The sequence below is a fragment of the Scyliorhinus torazame genome, chromosome 7 (assembly GCF_047496885.1).
Source record: "Scyliorhinus torazame isolate Kashiwa2021f chromosome 7, sScyTor2.1, whole genome shotgun sequence".
NCBI classification, from domain to species: Eukaryota; Metazoa; Chordata; class Chondrichthyes; order Carcharhiniformes; family Scyliorhinidae; genus Scyliorhinus; species Scyliorhinus torazame.
In genome coordinates, this window is record NC_092713.1 from 165198348 (window position 1) to 165219161 (window position 20814).

General features: G+C 47.2%; 1 protein-coding gene across 1 annotated transcript in view; it reads left to right on the forward strand.

The window, feature by feature from the left end:
• Positions 1-20814, forward strand: part of LOC140427364 (regulator of G-protein signaling protein-like) — a 520007-nt gene that overhangs the window by 65370 nt on the left and 433823 nt on the right. The window contains exons 3-5 of the mRNA XM_072512913.1: positions 4601-4694; positions 8372-8501; positions 19929-20109. Coding sequence (XP_072369014.1) covers positions 4601-4694; positions 8372-8501; positions 19929-20109 — 405 coding nt within the window. The remainder of the gene's footprint in view (positions 1-4600; positions 4695-8371; positions 8502-19928; positions 20110-20814) is intronic.

Here is a 20814-nt window from a genome sequence, read left to right on the forward strand (position 1 = left end):
CTTAAGAGCTTTGTCAAAGCTTTGACAAAGAGTCATCTGGTCTTTTGCTCTACCTGCCCCTTACCGCTCCTCCCCGCCAGATTCTCAACATCGTAAAGCTCACCATCAAGGATTGGCCCACTCAAAGACAAAAGAGGGAATTTATGCGTGAAGTCAGAGGAAATGTGTGAGATTCTTAATGAGTACTTTGCATCGGTATTCACCAAGGAGAGGGACATGACGGATGTTGAGGTTAGGGATGGATGTTTCAATACTCTCGGTCAAGTCGGCATAAGGAAGGAGGAAGTTTTGGGTATTCTAAAAGGCATTAAGGTGGACAAATCCCCAGGTCCGGATGGGATCTATCCCAGGTTACTAAGGGACGCGAGAGACAAAATAGCTGGGGCCTTAACAGATACCTTTGCAGCTTCCTTGAGCACGGATGAGGTCCCGGAGGACTGGAGAATTGCTAATGTTGTCCCATTGTTTAAGAAGGGTATCAGGGATAATCCAGGGAATTATAGACCTGTGAGCTTGACGTCAGTGGTAGGCAAACTGTTGGAGAAGATACTGAGGGATAGGATCTATTCACATTTGGAAGAAAATAGACTTATCAGTGATAAGCAGCATGGTTTTGTACAGGGAAGGTCATGTCTTACAAACCTAATAAAATTCTTTGAGGAAGTGCCAAAGTTAATTGATGAGGGAAGGGCTGTAGATGTCATATACATGGACTTCAGTAAGGCGTTTGATAAAGTTTCCCATGGCAGGTTGATGGAAAAAGTGAAGACGCATGGGGTTCAGGGTGTACTAGCTAGATGGATAAAAACTGGCTGGGCAACAGGAGACAGAGAGTAGTGGTGGAAGGGAGTGCCTCAAAATGGAGAAGGATGACTAGTGGTGTTCCACAGGGATCCGTGCTCGGACCACTGTTGTTTGTGATATACATAAATGATCTGGACGAAGGTATAGGTGGTCTGATTAGCAAGTTTGCAGATGACACTAAGATTGGTGGAGTTGTAGATAATGAGGAGAACTGTCAGAGAATACTGCAAAATATAGATAGACTGGAGAGTTGGGCAGAGAAATGGCAGATGGAGTTCAATCCAGGCAAATGGGAGGTCATGCATTTTGGAAGATCCAATTCAAGAGCGGACTATACGGTCAATGGGAAAAATTGATGTACAGAGAGATCTGGGAGTTCAGGTCCATTGTACCCTGAAGGTGGCAACGCAGGTTGATAGAGTGGTCAAGAAGGCATACAGCATGCTTGCCTTCATCGGACGGGATATTGAGTACAAGAGTCGGCAGGTCATGTTACAGTTGTATAGGACTTTGGTTAGGCCACATTTGGAATACTGCGTGCAGTTCTGGTCGCCACATTACCAGAAGGATGTGGATGCTTTAGAGAGGGTGCAGAGGAGGTTCACCAGGATGTTGCCTGGTATGGAGGGTGCTAGCTATGAAGAAAGGTTGAGTAGATTAGGATTGTTTTCATTGGAAAGATGGAGGTTGAGGGGGGACCTGATTGAGGTCTACAAAATTATAAGAGGTATGGACAGGGTGGGTAGCAACAAGCTTTTTCCAAGAGTGGGGGTGTCAATTACAAGGGGTCACGATTTCAAGGTGAGAGGGAGAAAGTTTAAGGGAGATGTGCATGGAAAGCTTTTTACACAGAAGGTGGTGGGTGCCTGGAACACTTTGCCAGCGGAGGTGGTAGAGGCGGGCACAATAGCATCATTTAAGGTGCATCTAGACAGATATATAAACGGGCAGGGAACAGAGGAAAGTAGATCCTTGGAAAATAGGTGACAGGTTTAGATAAAGGATCTGGATCGGCGCAGGCTGGGAGGGCCGAAGGACCTGTTCCTGTGCTGTAATTTTCTTTGTTCTATTCCTGCCTCTTTTCGCTTTCAACACAATTGCTCTGTGTCTCTCTCCACTGGTGGTGCCTGATCTGCTGAATATCTCTAGCATTTTTCTGTTTTTATTTCACATTCCCAGCATTGCAGTCTTTCGCTTTCACGTGAATTCTGTTAATATTCTTCTCATTATTTAACCACATTTTGAGTTTGTATCATTTACCCCATGGGTCATATCAAACCTTAAAACTATGCCCTGTATACCCAAGTCTAGGTTATTCATGTATTTCAAAAAGAGCAGAAGTCCAAATGTGATGAATGTGGAAATTGTTATATATTATATTTCATGTTTGCGGCACTAATGTAATTGAAAACCCTGGTTTAAAATACACACAGGCAGTGTGTCTACTAAAGCTGTAATTAAAGAATAGCAAAAGGTGAAGTAATGATTGATTTTAAACATTTACTTGTTTACAGAAAGATGGCTAATGGAAAATTGTTTTGATTGCAGGCGATTCCCTGGATAATTTAGGAGAGATTATGTTTAGTCCTAACTAACCAGGTGATGGGACAGATTAGTGGGTTACAGGTTATGTAATTAATGGGAGGAGCCAGGTCTGTCTGTCGTTTTTCAATCTGTTATAATATTTTAAGTTGAACAGCAGTTTGCCATAGGATTGGAGTCTGACAAGACAGATGGATTTTCAGGGTGTTCCCAAAAGGGTCTCTCTCCCCAAAGGTCTGCACAGATAAGCAAGTAAACCTGTTTTGTTCACTTTATTTATAAGTGGCAGTTGAAGTGTATTGGGTTGCTCAATTGGAATTTGTGGCAGGTGTAGATAGTAAATTAAAGTTTTTTGTTTTGTAATGCTATTTCTTTGATGTTAATGTGGTTAATTCTGTGTTTAAATTAAAGTTTGTTTTAACATATGTTTCAACATAAAAGATACCTCTTGATCAGAGTCATCACTCCTGGGGTGAAGTATCCTTTCCTCACAGTTTTACAAATTGAAACATTATTTGGGGTTCTCGTCAGGTATCCTAACAAAAATTGGGGTCCGCTCTGGTATCCTAAAAAATGTGGCCAGCCACTACCCTGCCATTTAATTTTGCTAACATGTTGATTGTGTAGTTGAGATTAGGACGGGGGTCAAGGATAGATTGTGGGGGACACCGTGGATACCAACGCGAGAGGCGGAAGAGGAAGCCATTGCAGGTGAGACTCTGGCTACGACTTTAATGCATGATTGGAACCCGGTGAGATGATGGTGAAAAGCCTTTGGAGGAGGATGGTGTAGTCAACTGTTCCAAAGGCTTCCCAGAGGTCGAGACGAACAAGGAGGGTGAGTTCACCTTGGTCTCGGTCCCATTGCATTTTGGTAAGAGCTGTTTTGGTACTCTAGATGGAAACCATATAGGAGGACTTTAAGCATGGAGTAGTGAGAAAGGGGTGCAAGTTAATGTTTTGAAACGGAAAAAAGACAGGAATGTGATGAGTTTTACGCTGTTGAAAACGTGAGGGGGTGTGAGGGACAGGTGGAGCAAAAGAGAAGGTCAGGGATAGGTTGGACCATGGGGAAGATTAAAAGACAAAACATTTCATGGAACCAACATGACATGTGGAGTGATAATGATAGTATTAAAGACATAAAGCATTTGTCCAGAATAGGTGTGAACAGCAGAATAAAGGTTAGCGTTGCCTGAAAGCAAAAACAAGAACCAGATACAGACTGGCAACTGTGTGCTGGGACTTTGGAGAGAAAAGAAGGGAGGTTGGAGAGAGACAGTGATTCACAAGGTTACATGTGGTCAAATGTGGGTTTATTTAAGCAGAGGCTGATGGTAGTGACAGCTTTGGAGGGGAGACAGTAACGGAAGAGAGGGAGCCCGTTACAATATTGGCTAACATGGTTACCAGAAGGGTAAATTTAGTGATCAGCAGTTTAACGGGAATAGGGTCCAGGGAGCTGAAGGCTGAGCTATCCTTCGGTGTAATGATTCTGTGATCTTGGATGAGGGGAGATAACAGAGAAAGATGCAAGTTCAGGGCTATGGCAGGCAGGAATATTAGAGGAATTCTGGCCTGGTGGGCTAGGGAAAGAGAGAGAAGTAAATGATCTCAGTGTTCATGACAACAAAGTTCATGCGCCCCTTGTTGCATCTTTCATATTCTCACCACTCTGGGTAAGTATTTCCATTAGATCCACCATATGATTTAACAAGTAACTATCTCCTATTACATATTCCTATGAAGGGGTTAGGAAGGGTGTTCCAGCATTCAGACACAGTCACAATGAACAATGCTGTGTCCACATTGGGGTGGTTGCACAACGGAACTATGCTTGGATTGCTGTGCAGAAGGAGTCGGGGAGGGTGGTCAGGGGAGGGAGATCCTGTCCAAAGACCCTTGCCGAGTTGCCACAAGGTAATCTGTGGTTTGTCCTCACTGCAGCCACAGCGCACCGATGGTGGGAAAGGGTGGATATTGAGACCGTGGACAGGGGAACTGTGCTGTGGCAGTCCATCAGAGGGCTGAACAGATAAAACATGCCAGCAACACTCGAGTGAGATGCCCATTTTGTAACACTCAACATGGCATTATTCTCTGCCAATTGTGGAGTGGGAGGTAACATTGATGAAACTACTTGTGTCGGGCCTGAAGGGTTTGAAATGTGCTGGGGGTGGGGGCAGGGTTGGGATCATGTTTGGGTGACTTGGAGAGGGTATCTTATTCTATTCCCTTCCCCTGCTTGCTGCAGGTTTGGTTTGTATCTGCAAACGTACCCAGAGGAGCCTATTGTCTTCTTGACCTCGCCACTAACCCTGAGGTCGATCCAGCTTATAAGTCGGACGGTGAGTGACTCTTAGAATTCCCATTTTGTACTTCCATTTCTGTACCCTAACCTTTCACAACCTCAGGCTGTTCCCAAACCACTTTTCAGCCAATGATGTGCTTTTTGAAGTGTCGTCACTGTTGAATCTATGAAACGTGGCAGTCAATTTGCACGCAACCAACTTCACAAACAGCAATGTGACCATACATACAAACATATATAGAAAACAGAAGCAGGAGAAAGCCAATCGGCCCTTTGAGCCTGCTCCTCATTCATTATGATCATGGCCGATCATCAAGTTCAATACCCTGATCCCACCTTCCCCCCTCATCCCTTGATCCCTTTAGCCCCAAGAGCTAGATCTAGTTCCTTCTTGAAATTACACAATGTTTTCACCTTTTTGTGGTAGTGAATTCCACAGATTCACCATTCCCTGGGTGAAGAAATTTCTCCTCACCTCAGTCCTAAAAGGTTTATCCCGTATCCACAAACTATGACCCCGAGTTTTGGACTCCCCCACCATCGGGAACATTCTTTCTGAATCGACCCTGCCGAATCCTGTTAGAATTTTATAAGTTTCTATGAGATCACCCCTCACTTTTCTAAACTCCAATGAATATAATCCTGACCGATTTAGTCTCTCCTCATATGACAGTCCTGGAATCAGCCTGGTAAACCTTTGCTGCATTTTCTCCATAGCAAGAATATCCTTCCTTAGATAAGGACACCAAAACTGCACACAATACTCCAGGTGTGGCCTCACCAATGCCCTAAATAATTATAGTAAAACATCCCTACTCCTATATAAAAATTCTCTCGCTATGAAGGCCAGCACACCGTTTGCCTTCTTTACTGCCTGCTGTACCTGCGTGCTTATTTTCAGCGACTGATGAATGAGGACACCATGAAATCCTTGATAATGCAACTGCCCTACTGCCGACGTGAGGCTCACTGGTCTATGGTTCCCTGTTCTCTCTCTATCTCCTTTTTTGAACAGCGAGATTACATTAGCTACCCTCCAATCTGTAGGAACCATTGTGGAGTCCAAAGAATTTTGGTAAATGACCACCAATGGATCTACTATTTCTAGGGGTACTTGCGTAAGTACTCTGGGATGAAGATTATCAGGCCCGAGAGATTTATTTGCCTGCAATCCCATTAATTTCTCTACTAATACTAATTTTGTTCAGCTCCTCACTAAAACTTGTGTTTCTCAGAATCTCCGGAACATTATTCATGCCTTCCTTTGTGAAGACAGAAGCATAGTACGAATTTAGTTCCTCAGCCATTTCTTTGTGCCACGTTATGAATTCCCCTGTTTCTGATTGTAAGGGGCCTACATTCAATTTTATCAATCTTTTTCTCTTTACATACCTATAGAAACTTTTACAGTCTGTTATGATCCCCGCTAGCTTACTTTCATCTTATATTTTCCCTTTCTTAATTAATCCCCTTGTCTGCCTTTGCTGAATTTTAAACTGTTCCCAATCCTCAGGTCTATTGCGTTTTCTTGCTACCTTGAAGAACTACTTTGAATCTAACATTATCTCCAATTTCCCTTGTAAGCCATGATTTGGCCACGGTTCCCTTTCTACTCTTGCACCACATAGGAATAAACAACTTATGGAGTTCACCCATTCATTCCTTGAATGCCCTCCATAGCCTGTCCACTATCCTTCCTTTCAGTAATGTTTCCCAGTCCATCATACTCGTGCCTCATGCCATCATAGTTATCTTTATTGAGATTCAGGACCCTAGTCTTAGAATCAACTGCCTCACCATCCACCTTGATAAAGAATTCTATTATATTATGGTCACTCAACCCCAAGGGTTCTCTCACAACTAGGTTGCCAATTAATCCTTTCTCATTGCACAGTCTCTTGTTGGTTCCTGTATTGGTCCAGAAAACCATCACGTACACATTCCAGAAATTCCTCCTCTGTTGTACTGTGACTAAACTGACTCACCCAAACTATATGAAAATTGAAGTCACCCATAATCACAGATGTTCCTTTAACACATGCATCTCTGATTTCCTGTCTAATGCTATTCCCAACATTACCACTGCAGTTTGGTTGTTCTGCACACCACCCCTACGAATGTGTTTTACCCCGTGGCGTTTCTTAACTCAACCCATAAAGATTCCCTATCGTCTTTGCTGATATATTTTTTCAATATTGTATCAATATCTTCTTTAATCAACAATATAACTCCAGCACCTTTTCCTTTCTGTTTGTCCTTCCTAAAAGCTGAATAGCTCTCAATGATTAGTCCCCATCCTTGGTCACCTTGGAGCCATGTCTCCGTAATCCCAACTATATCATATCCCTTTACATCTATCTGAGCAACTAATTCATCCATTTTATTTCAAATGCTCAGAACATTCAGGTACAAAACCTTAAGGCTAGTCCTCTTCTTAACCTTCCTTGGCTGGTCCATAACCAAATAATCTATTTTTGCGATATTGCGTGAGTGGAGATCTCCTCTGCTCTCAGCTACACTAACAATCTATTCAAGGTAATCAGCCAAGCTTTAACACTTGCTAGATGTGACATGCATTCATACACAGGAACCTATTCCCTGCAAACAAAAGTAACATGATCAAGCCGCGCACCTTTTTAAAAAAATTACCCAGGAGCTTAGGGAGCCTCTGGTTCCCTCTTGCCTTCTCTATGGAAATGCCTTGGCCAACCAGAGTCTACTTGCCAACCAATTAGCAATCAATAATCCTATAGTTATGAACTGTCGGGGTAGTTTGAAACTTGGTAATCTTGTGTTTTTCCTGGTGAGTATAAGATGAAAAACTACAACAAATCTCTCTTTTCAGCAATGTCTCCAGCTGAAGAGTTACCTTTACTGATATTCAGGACCCTCGTCTTAGAATCAACTGCCTCACTATCCACCAATATAGAGAGTTCTACCATATTATGGTCACTCATCCCCAAGGGTTCTCTCACAACTAGGTTGCCAACTAATCCTTTCTCATTGCACAACACACAGTGTCTTGTTGGTTTAATGTTTCATGGTAGACAGGGCCATGGTTTAATGCACCGTCCGAAAGATTGAGCAGATTAAGATTTGTGCTCCAGTATCCCAAGCAGGACTTGAACCTATGAACTCCGACTTCAATGAAAGTGATAACGACTGAAGCTAAGCTCAGATGACACAGACTAACAAAACAAGGCAGACCATGGACTGGGAGACCTGCCCATCGGGTGCTTGTGTGAGGGGCCCAGTCTGGAAAGTCTTGATCCCTGGTTTGAGAGAGTTCCGAAATCAGGGACTCTGCTGGGTCTGGATGGTGGGGTGGGTGTCTAGAATCCCTCTGCATTGAGGGACCACGATAAACTAGTCAGCCATCTCAGTTCACCATACAAAGCATCCTGTTGGAGAGCATGATGAAGCGCAGGGTCTGGACTATTATGTTATCTGGGATTTAAGTGTCCCAACCTGCTTCTCCCGTTGTTCTGTGCAGAGGAGGAGGTAAGGTCAGAGAAGGAATGGCAGATATCCCATGGTCAGGTAAAGTAGGGGAGGGAATGTTTTCCTGTGCCGGGGTGTGGGAGTGGCTCAGGTATGTGTGGTTGATGTGGGAATTGGACATAGGAGCAGAGGAGTTAGGGGGAGTATTTTGTGGTTGCACAGTGAGGTCTGTGATTGACTGCTCTGTGCCAACCTCTCACTTCCTGTTTTCAGAATCGTTCATGGAGGGTGTTGGAGGCTCTGATTAAATCGATAATATCTTTCCGACGGATGATGTGGAACCCCCGCCTCCGCCTTCTCTTCATCAATTACTTGAGAGATGAAGTCTATAATGGCGAACAGAGTAAGTTTACAAAAGCAAGGCCCTTGAAGGAGGATCTTCCCTTCCCCACAGGTTAAATGATAACATGGAACAAGATCTTTCAGACCATCACCTTGGGTATTTGCCCATTTCTTAATCACCACTCGGCTTGAAAACATTCCTTCTATCTCCTTCCTGATGATTGCACAGTGTACGTGACCCCTTGATAGTAATTAGTCAAGCAATGGAAGTGATAGTCCACTCTTTACTGCCTCAAACCTTTCTGAGTTTTCCCAACCAGCCAGCCCTGATCCCCTCCAGTGGGTTATTGTCTTGGACATCACGAGATGTGACCCAGATGTATATTCCCAGTTACACAAGTGAACTGTCACAATGGCAATACGAGAGTCATACAACACAGAAGGAGGCCATTCAGGCCAATTGCCTACATTATCTACTTTCCAAAATTTCTCATTTTCGAGTTATTGTCCAGTTCTCTATTGAAAGTTACGAATGAATCTGCTCCCACCGCCCTTTCAGCCACCTCACTACATCAAAGAAAGTCTCCTCATCTCCACTCTGGGTTGATTCACTAATTATTTTCCGATATTTGTTGTAATGATGGGGGTGGGAGGAGTGCACTGTCTTTCTCTAGTTCCACTTCTCCATGGGTCACATCATGGGCTGGATTCTCCGTTTTTGGAGACTAAGTCCCCACGCCGGTGTGAAAACTGGTGTGAAACGGCCACCAATTCCACGTTTTGCTGGGGGCTAGTTGGGAGGCAGCACAGAGCTTGCAGCTCTAGCTGCTGATTCTGCTCTGAGCACTTTCGGTTCTGAGGCCGTGCATTCACACGGCGGCGGCCTGCAGCGGGCGCGTCGTGCTCCGTGGTGGACTCAGCCCGCAGACCTGGACCTCCAAAGTAGTGTCCTCCATCGGCCGCCCGGGCGCCCCGGACACCGGACAGCCCGCCCACAGTGCCCCCAGCCCCGAATGAAGCCCCACCTGCATGCAGATCGCGCTCCCCCGCCCCCCCCCCCCCCCGGCTCTGGCGGCCCTGGACTGAATCCGCAGCCGCCACCCGAGATTCCCGGACGGGTGAGACCATGAGAATCCTACGCCGTCGGGAACTTGGCCGATCGGAGACGGAGCATCGTGGGGTGACCTCAGGCAATGGCCTGAGGCTGTGGATAATCAGCGAGGTGTACACCTAGAGTACGCTGCTTTTAAGGGGGCGGAGAATATAAAAACTGGCACCGCTCCCGATATTGGCACCAAAATGGATTCTCAGCCCTGTTGCCGAACGCGATTTCGGCGTCGGGAAGCGGAGAATCCAGACCCATATATTTAAATGATGGGGTGGATTCTCCGTTTGGGAGTCAATGGGGCGAGATTCGACGTTCCCCGACGTTGATTTCGTAATCGGTGATCAGGCGGAGAATCCCTTTTTAAAACGAAATAGGGGGTGGTGCCTGTTTGTCGCAGGTTTCCTATGTCCCGCCCCCTTTGAAACGGCATCGCGGCGCATGCCGTTGGGATGGCCTCAGCCCGTCACCTGAAGGCCCATCCCCAATGTTCCGCCCCGATGGGCCGAGGGCACGGTTCACTTCTGGTCCTAGGCGTGTGGGAACTAGGCTGTCCAGCACCGCTACAGTCGGGCAGGAGCGGTGCTGCTGGCCAGTGGGGGGGGGGGGGGGCGTCAAGAGGGCTGGAGGGACTGGTGGTGGGTGGCCAGGGGGTGTCCAGGGGGGCACTATCTGTCAGGTTGGGTCCGCGCATGGCGGGGCCATGTTTTATGGCGTGACTGCTGCAGGTCGCCACCGTGCGCATGTGCGGCCTTGGACCCGGCCATTCTCCCGCCGTTTATTCCCTGAAGGGCGGGAGCTTTACATGGCGTGGCTGCTAGCCTCTCACCGGTCGCAGCATCGGTGAGGAGGCACCGCCGATTTGTTCCCTGTAAAATGCCACAGATCCTCTGCACAGCCACAGATTCGATTCCCAGCAGAGATGAATTGGCTCTGATTTGCGCTCAAGCTGGGAGCGGGAATCCAGAGGGACTTCGCTATACCCAGCTATGTCAATTTGTGCATGGTAGGGATTGCTAGGGATTCCGTCGTGAATCTCACTATCGTGCTGCCATTTTGAGTGGGCGGCCCGACAGTGAGGTCCGGTGGCTGGCTCCCGCCACAATGCAATTCTGCCACCCCTCACCACAGGATTTGCTAGGTGACCACCCCCAGTATGAGGATAACCTGACCCCCTCCAATGAGAAAATCCCCCACTAGAGACCTCCCATGAGAGAGACTCCCATCAGAGACCCCCCCCATTACATTTACCTCTGCCTGGAAGTGAGAGAGCAGTCCAGGCAGAGAGTGTAAAAATCTCTGCTTCAAAACTCACCTGTGCAATACACCTGCTGACTCAGGCAGAGAAAGCAGCAGATGTAAATTCCTAGAAAGTGAAAATCACATAGGTGGGTTTAAACACCCTCAGATCTTTGATCTGCACGACTTTCATTCACATCAATGGGAAATAGTTTTACTAGACTGTGATTGACAGCTTGCACACAGCCAGATGTCTAGATTGTTTCATTCTATTTCCCTTCATGCTTGAATGGACTTCAATACCCTGCTGTGAAACTAATCACAATGGTTATAAATATCTAGCTATGATTATCAGCCCTTGGACCACATCTGCAGAGAAAAAGAGGAAGTGAGAACACTTAACTGATTTTGATGTGGTTCAAGAGCTGTCACTCATAGCTAGACATTTATAAACATTGAGGTTAGTTTCACAGCAGGATACTTGAGATCCATTCATTTTGACCCAGTTGCATCTTCAAGCTGGCACGGGGCGCCAATCTCGATAACTCCACCAATGGAGGACCGGAGCATCGGAATGGGCGCTGATCCTGTCTTTTAGATGCTGCGGGAACTCCGCTACTGGAGGCAGGTGGTGGCGAATTCAGCCTGCTATCTCCAGCTACCTATGCGGCCTTACCTATGCTTTACTCATGAATCTCAGAATGACCACTTGATGCTCTGGTTTCTTCAATTAATAACAAAATTATTCGTTTATTATAAAACCAAATTTGTCCGGTAGAAAGGCAAAGCTTATTAACACACAGTATAATCGCACACACACACATAAGCGCAAACACACAGGCATAAACACACGAGCCCAAACACACGGGCCCAAATACATGGGTCCAAACACACAGGCCCACACACACGGGCCCACACACACGGGCCCACACACACGGGCACAAACACACGGGCACACACACATGGGCACACAGACACGGGCACACACACACAGGCACAAACACGGGCATACACACAGGCACAAACACATGGGCCACACACAGGCACAAACACATAGGCACAAACATACACAGGCACACATGGGCACAAACATGGACTCAAAGGCACAAACACCTGGGCACAAACACATGGGCCCAAACACACGGGCCCAAACACACGGGCCCAAACACACGGGCCCAAACACACGGGCCCAAATACATGGGTCCAAACACATGGGCCCACACACACGGGCCCACACACATGGGCCCACACACATGGGCACAAACACACGGGCACACATACATGGGCACACAGACACGGGCACACACACACAGGCACAAACACACGGGCACACACACAGGCACAAACACACGGGCACACACACAGGCACAAACACACAGGCACAAACATACACAGGCACACATGGGCACAAACATGGACTCAGAGGCACAATCACATGGGCACAAACACATGAGCACAAACACACAGGACAAACACACAGGACAAACACACAGGACAAACACACAGGCACAAACACACGGGCACAGGCACACAGGCTCAAACACACAGGCACACACACACGCACAAGCACAAACATACAGGCACACACTCACAAGCATAAACACACAGGGACAAACACATGAGTACACACACGCACAAGCACAAACACATGGGCACACACACACACAGGCACAAACACACGGGCACACACACACACAGGCACACACAAGCACAAACACACAGGCACAAACACAAGGACACACACAGACACAGGCACAAACATACGGGCACACATGCACACAGGCACAAACACACGGGCACACAGGCACAAACACATGGGCACAAACACATGAGTACACACATGCACAAGCACAAATACATGGGCACACACACAGGCACAAACACACGGGCACACAGGCACAAACACATGGGCACAAACACATGAGTACACACATGCACAAGCACAAATACATGGGCACACACACAGGCACAAACACACGGGCACACAGGCACAAACACATGGGCACAAACACATGAGTACACACATGCACAAGCACAAATACATGGGCACACACACAGGCACAAACACACGGGCACAAACATACACAGGCACACATGGGCACAAACATGGACTCAGAGGCACAAACACATGGGCACAAACACATGAGCACAAACACACAGGACAAACACACAGGACAAACACACAGGCACAAACACACGGGCACAGACACACAGGCACAAACACACACACACGCACACGCACAAACATACAGGCACACCACTCACAAGCATAAACACACAGGCACAAACACATGAGTACACACACGCACAAGCACAAACACATGGGCACACACACACACAGGCACAAACACACAGGCACAGGCACACACAAGCACAAACACACAGGCACAAACACAAGGACACACACAGACACAGGCACAAACATACGGGCACACACACACAGGAACAAACACACACGGGCACACACACACAGGCACAAACACATGGCACACAGGCACAAACACACGGGCACAAACACATGAGTACACACACGCACAAACACATGGGCACACACACACACAGGCACAGACACACAGGCACAAACACACGGGCACACACACACACAAGCACAGACACACAGGCACACACAAGCACAAACACACAGGCACAAACACAAGGACACACAGACACAGGCACAAACATACGGGAACACACACAGGCACAAACACACGGGCACAAACATACACAGGCACACATGGGCACAAACATGGACTCACAGAGGCACAAACACACAGGCACAAACACACGGGCACAGACACACAGGCTCAAACACAAGGGCACACACACAGGCACAAACACACAGGCACACGCACAAGCAAAACATACAGGCACATACACAAGCAAAAACAAACAGGCACAATCACATGAGTACACACATGCACAAGCACAAACACATGGGCACACACACACAGGCACAAACACACGGGCACACGCACAGGCACACACAAGCGCAAACACAGGCACAAACACAAGGACACACACAGACACAGGCACAAACATACGGGCACACACACACAGGAACAAACACACACGGGCACACACACACGGGCACATACACACAGGCACAAACACACGGGCACAAACGCATGAGTACACACATGCACAAGCACAAACACATGGGCACACACACAGGCACAAACACATAGGCAGACACCCACAGGCACCCCCCCACAGATACTCAAAGCCACACACAAACAGAGACACCCAAGCACAGGCACACGCACATACAGGCATGCACACACACAGACACACACAGACAGACATGCACACATACGGACACACACACGCACATATTCAGCCATGCACAGACACACAGGCAAGCCCACACACAGGCACACACACAAGTACACACAGGCTCACAGGTGCACACACATAGGCACGGCACTCACACTTGCATACATAGACATGGGAAAAGGATACGTGGAGGATGCTTGCAATGTTGTTTGGGTTATACATTTGGTTTAGGAAAGTCAATGACTCTTGCACTAACCTTTTGGGCGAACTTTGAGGACTTCCCTTCATGATTTGCTTTGGACTGGATCTGCAGCTTCAGGTGCTCTTTCTTTACACAAGGAGTTGCTCCTTGTTTCTCCCAAAACAAAACAGTCCACCATCTTTTAAACAGACGTTTCAAAACCTGGGGCACGATTCAATGGGACAAAAACAGAGTGCTGTTTTGGGCACATTTAACGGGGTGTTTCTCGACACCTGCAGTGGCGAGAAAGACATTGCTATATTTTTTGACCTTAGTGAGGAACGCCCTGCCAGGGTCACACTTACATTATTTCCTGCACTGACCGGCTCAACTCATCAGTACAGGAAGACGGTTCATCGATCAGGGCGCCATTTTTAAATGCCACACCGATCTTTCAACCCCCCTCAGCCAACCCACCTCGGCCTCCGGACCCTCCCACTACACCAAACGTACCTCTTCTGGGGTCCTCGAGCACCGCTCACCCCATCTCTTAAGGGCAAGACAACCCTGGGCCTGATCTTGGCACAGGAAACCTGACACCTGGGCACCTTGGCACTGTCAGCCTGGCACCCTGGCAGTTCCCCTTCCAACCTGACAGTGCCACCCAGGCACCCTGGTAGTGCCAGGGTGCCTGAGTGGCAATGCCAGGGTGCCAAGCTGGCAGTGTCAAGGTGCCCAGGTGCCAGCAGGAGTACCAAGGTGTCACCTGCGCAAAGCCCGACTACCCGGGGGCCTCTAATGGACTGGGGGACCCCCAAGGTGCCATTACGTCTGGTCCACATTTGTGGAAACCAGTAACAAATGACGCCCTGGTGAGGCTATCTCCCGGGCGCCGGGAGAATCCGGCGCAGACATATTTAATGGTTTTCTGAAATATGCTAATCTGGATCTCACCCAGCGGGGGAGAGATCCAGATCACGACGTCTCACAAGATACTGTTAATACTCATGAGACGTTGCGAGTGTTGCGAATCTCGCGACAGGCCTCACACGGGATTTAGCAGCCTTGTTGCGTCACCAAGTCGGGCTCGGCGAAGCCGTTAAATCGTACCCATGGTGCTTTCAAAGCCATAAACCACCATGTGACCCTTTTGTAAACAGTTCACCAGGGTTAAGAGGTTATTTAAAACTGCTTAATTACCTTTTCTTGTAAAAGGCTGTCTTTTCTGGAAAGAGCAACAACCAAAGTCCTTGCATTAACCGTTTAATGAATCTGTGTCTTTTAAAAAACACTTTTCTTCCAGAATGCTCTTAGTCCTTGAAGATGAACTAGTTTCTGTGATTAGGATGTTTAGGACAGAGTCCTGGTTACCTCCACAGATGAATCTCATCTATCAAAACACTCCTTGATTTTGAACACTATCGAGTTTTCCTTTAAACTTCCCTGCTCTCAGGAGAACAACCATAGCTTCTCCAGTCTCTGAACTCAAGTTCCTAATCCCTGGGATAATTTTTCCTTTGGGCCATTCCGAAACCCTCAGTTATAGGTCGAGCTCTTCAAGGTTATTTAATTATCCTTGCAGGGGGGGAATGGGAATGCTGCTCGCTCTGTAGCTAGCTGACTTGATTGTCTCCATTGTAAGGATGCTCCTGTTTAAACCCTGTTCCCTGTTTTCCTTTTATTTTTATTTTTTGCTATTCAAATTTTACATTTTGATCCATGGAGGATTGATGGAACTGTGGGCAGGATTCTCCGTCCCGCCAGCCCCGTTTTCTGGGGCAGAGTACCGCCACCAGCAGGATTCACCGTTCTCGCAGCTGGCCAATGGGGTTTCCCATTGTGGCCAGCCCCACTCCGTCGGGAAACCTGTAGGCGTGGGTACGCTACCGGCGAAGTGGAGAATCCCGTAGTGTGTCTTTAATTTGTACAGAAGCCTGGGCTGGTTTAAACTGAAGATTGACCTGTAACCTTAAGGCAAAGCAGCCATGGATTTGAATGAGCAGATTCCAGAGGGCGGTGCTGTTTTAGGCTGCGGATTGAGGATTGGCTGACATCAGTACTGACTCAATTTGATTGATGTGGCTGGGGACCAATGAATGGCCCATAATAATTTGATTGATGTAGCTGGCGGCCAATGAGTTGGATCGAAATGCTAGGCTTTGCCGATAGCCAGTGTTGATTGGTTCTGATTTCTCTGGTCTGTTTCTCTTTCCTCAGTAAGGCTGGGTTGTTTTTAGTTTTGCTTTGAATTCAGAAGCTGGAAGAAGCATCTCTGATTTTCTCTCTCTATTATGATGACATCTATCTAAAAAGTCCATTGTAAGAGACTTATGTGAGAAGTAGTCTCAAACATGCACATTTGAGTTGAAGGCCCAGTTTAATAAAGGTTAAAGTGACTCCAGAAGAAATCCTACTGCTTGTGAGTACTAGATTAATGCTCCCTCCAGAAGACCATCACCAACTGTACACTGGTGGCTTAAATCACTCAGCGTGCTGGGGAGGAACGCCTGTGGCAAAGAATTCAACATTACAAACAAGAACTATTTCTTTTTATCTTTTAACGGCATGATTGGCAGCTAAATATCCCAGGATATCGATGCTTCAGGCGGGATAGAGAGGGAGGTAAAAGGGGTGGAGGAGTTGCATTACTGGTCAGAGAGGATATCACAGCTGTGCTGAAGGAGGGCACTATGGAGGACTCGAACAGTGAGGCGATATGGGCAGAGCTCAGAAATAGGAAGGGTGCGGTAACAATGTTGGGGCTGTACTACAGACCTCCCAACAGCGAGCGTGAGATAGAGGTACAAATATGTAAACAGATTATGGAAAGATGGAGGAGCAACAGGCTGGTGGTGATAGGAGATTTTAATTTTCCCAACATTGAATGGGATACACTTCGTGTCAGAGGTCTAGATGGAGCAGAATTTGTAAGGAGCATCCAGGAGGGTTTTCTAGAGCAGCGTGTAAATAGTCCAACTTGGGATGGGGCCATACTGGACCTGGTGTTGGGGAATGAGCCCGGCCAGGTGGTTGAAGTTTCAGCCGGGGATTACTTTGGGAATAGTGATCACAATTCCGTAAGTTTTGGAATACTCATGGACAAAGACGAGAGTGGTTCAAAAGGAAGAGTACTAAATTGTGGGAAGGCCAACTATACCAAAATTCGGCAGAAGCTGGGGAATGTGGATTGGGAGGAGCTGTTTGACGGTAAATCCACATTTGATATGTGGGAGGCTTTTAAAGAGATGTTGATTAGAGTGCAGGACAGACATGTCCCTGTGAAAATGAGGGATAGAAATGGCAAGATTAGGGAACCATGGATGACAGGTGAAACTGTGAGACTAGCTAAGAGGAAAAAGGAAGCATACATAAGGTCTAGGCGACTGAAGACAGACAAAGCTTTGGAAGAATATCGGGAATGTAGGACCAATCTGAAACGAGGAATCAAGAGGGCTGAAAGGCGTCATGAAATATCTTTAGCAAACAGGGTTAAGGAAAATCCCAAAGCCTTTTATTCATATATAAGGAGCAAGCGGGTAACTAGAGAAAGGGTTGGCCCACTCAAGGACAAAGGAGGAAAGTTATGCGTGTAGTCAGAGAAAATGGGTGAGATCCTTAACGAGTATTTTGCATCGGTATTCACCGAGGAGAGGGACATGACGGATGTTGAGGTTAAGGATAGATGTTTGATTACTCTAGGTCAAGTCGGCATAAGGAGGGAGGATGTGTTGGGTATTCTAAAAGGCATTAAGATGGACAAGTCCCCAGGTAAAGATGGGATCTATCACAGGTTACTGAGGGAAGTGAGAGAGGAAATAGCTGGGGCCTTAACAGCTATCTTTGCAGCATCCTTGAACACGGGTGAGGTACCGGAGGACTGGAGAATTGCTAATGTTGTCCCCTTGTTTAAGAAGGGTAGCAGGGATAATCCAGGTAATTATAGACCGGTGAGCCTGACGTCAGTGGTAGGGAAGCTGCTGGAGAAGATACTGAGGGATAGGATCTATTCCTATTTGGAAGAAAATGGGCTTATCAGTGATAGGCAACATGGTTTTGTGCAGGGAAGGTCATGTCTTACCAACTCAATAGAATTCTTTGAGGAAGTGACAAAGTTGATTGATGAGGGAAGGGCTGTAGATGTCATATACATGGACTTCAGTCAGGCATTTGATAAGGTTCCCACTGGCAGGCTGATGGAGAAAGCGAAGTCTCATGGGATCCAGGATTTACTAGCTAGATGGATAAAGAACTGGCTGGGCAACAGGAGACAGAGAGGAGTAGTGGAAGGGAATTTCTCAAAATGGAGAACTGTGACCAGTGGTGTTCCACAGGGATCCGTGCTGGGACCACTGTTGTTTGGATATACATAAATGATATGGAGGAAGGTATAGGTGGTCTGATTAGCAAGTTTGCAGATGACACTAAGATTGGTGGAGTAGCAGATAGTGAAGGGGACTGTCAGAGAATACAGCAGAATATAGATAGATTGGAGAGTTGGGCTGAGAAATGACAGATGGAGTTCAATCCGGGCAAATGCGAGGTGATGCATTTTGGAAGATCCAATTCAAGAGCGAACTATACGGTAAATGAAAAAGCCCTGGGGAAAATTGATGTACAGAGAGATCTGGGTGTTCAGGTTCATTGTACCCTGAAGGTGGCTGCACAGGTCGATAGAGTGGTCAAGAAGGCATATGGCATGCTTGCCTTCATCGGAAGGGGTATTGAGTACAAGAGTTGGCAGGTCATGTTACAGTTGTATAAGACTTTGGTTCGGCCACATTTGGAATACTGCGTACAGTTCTGGTTGTCACATTACCAAAAGGATGTGGATGCCTTGGAGAAGGTGCAGAGGAGGTTCACCAGGATGTTGCCTGGTATGGAGGGTGCTAGCTATGAAGGGAGGTTGAGTAGATTAGGATTATTTTCATTAGAAAGACGGAGGTTGAGGGGGGACCTGATTGAGGTCTACAAAATCATGAGAGGTATAGACAGGGTGGATGGCAAGAGGCTTTTTCCCAGAGTGGGGGACTCAATTACTAGGGGTCATGAGTTCAAGGTGAGAGGGGTAAAGTTTCAGGGAGATATACGTGGAAAGTTCTTTACGCAGAGGGTGGTGGGTGCCTGGAACGCATTGCCGGTGGAGATGGTAGAGGCGGGCACGATAGCGTCATTTAAGATGTATTTAGACAGATACATGAATGGGCAGGGAGCAGAGGGATACAGATCCTTAGAAAATAGGCGACAGTTTTAGATAGAGGATCCGGATCGGCGCAGGCTTGGAGGGCCGAAGGGCCTGTTCATGTGCTGTAATTTTTATTTGTTCTTTGTTCTTAATCCCGATTATTTGTACCCCTTTTCACCCCATCTGTGTTTGTTTGTCTTGTACATGTGTAGAGAGGGTGAGATGGTAAAAAGAGGGGTGATTGGTTAGCTTGCTATTATTCTGTTGTAATTACTGCATATTTCATCTTTATTTCTGTTATAAATAAACAGTAATTGTGTTTCACTTACAAACCTAGTGACTGTAAATTGTTGGTCAGCCAAGGGCCAACTATTTCGGGAAATTTATATGGATAATTTGTTAATTCACTTGTGTTGGGACTCCGGGGCCGGTGGTGCTGGAATTGACCGCGCACTAGCCCAGGGTATCATACCACCATTCTGCTAAATTATTTTTGTTTTATTTCCAGACACGGTCACATCTCGTACTATGGCACGGCTACCCTCTCAGGGCAGCTCACTCATGCTCCGGGGGCTCGAATCCGGAGATGATTCCGACATGCCCCATTTGAAAAAGCGAATGATGTTCAATCGAATAGTCATCGTCAACTACCTGGTTAATGATCTGCACTTCTGTATGGAAATCGAACAGTAAGTGAGCACAGGACTGGATGTCAAGACGCTGCCTTGTGAGTTGACCGTGGCTGGTCATGGTATACACAGAGTGCGAGAGGAGGGATCAATCCTCAATATTGATGCTGATTCCTACTGTGGTGCGAGGGAATGATTGCGCATGCGTGACAGTGTGCCTGTGAGTGTGTATGAGATGCATGTGTATGAGGGTGTGGTTTTTTTTGGACTTCCGGTTGCGGCTATGCGGAGCTAAGTCGCACGTTCGGCAGCTCCCTCTAAAAACGGACTTTTGGGCTCTTTTTAGGGCCCGTAACGGCGCTTGTTCGACGTTTCCCAGTGTGGGAAGGGGACAGCAACATTCCCCCGATAGTGTATGGATTGGACCAGGAGTGGGGCGATTAAAAAAGTGGCATTGAAGCAAAGAAAGGTGCGAGGGAGGAGGACCAAGATGGCGGCGGGCGGAGACCAGGCAGCGTGGAGGCAGTGGGCGCAAGAGCAGCAGGAGCTTCTCCGGCGCTGTTTTAAGGAACTGAAAGCAGAGCTGCTGGAGCCGATGAAGGCTTCAATTGACAAGCTGCTGGAGACCCAGACGGCCCAAGGGGCGGCGATCCGGGAGGTCCGGCAGGAGGTCTCGGAGAACGAGGACGAGATCCTGGGCCTCACGGTGAAGGTGGAGGCGCACGAGGCGCTCCACAAGAAATGGCAGGCAAGGTTCGAGGAGAT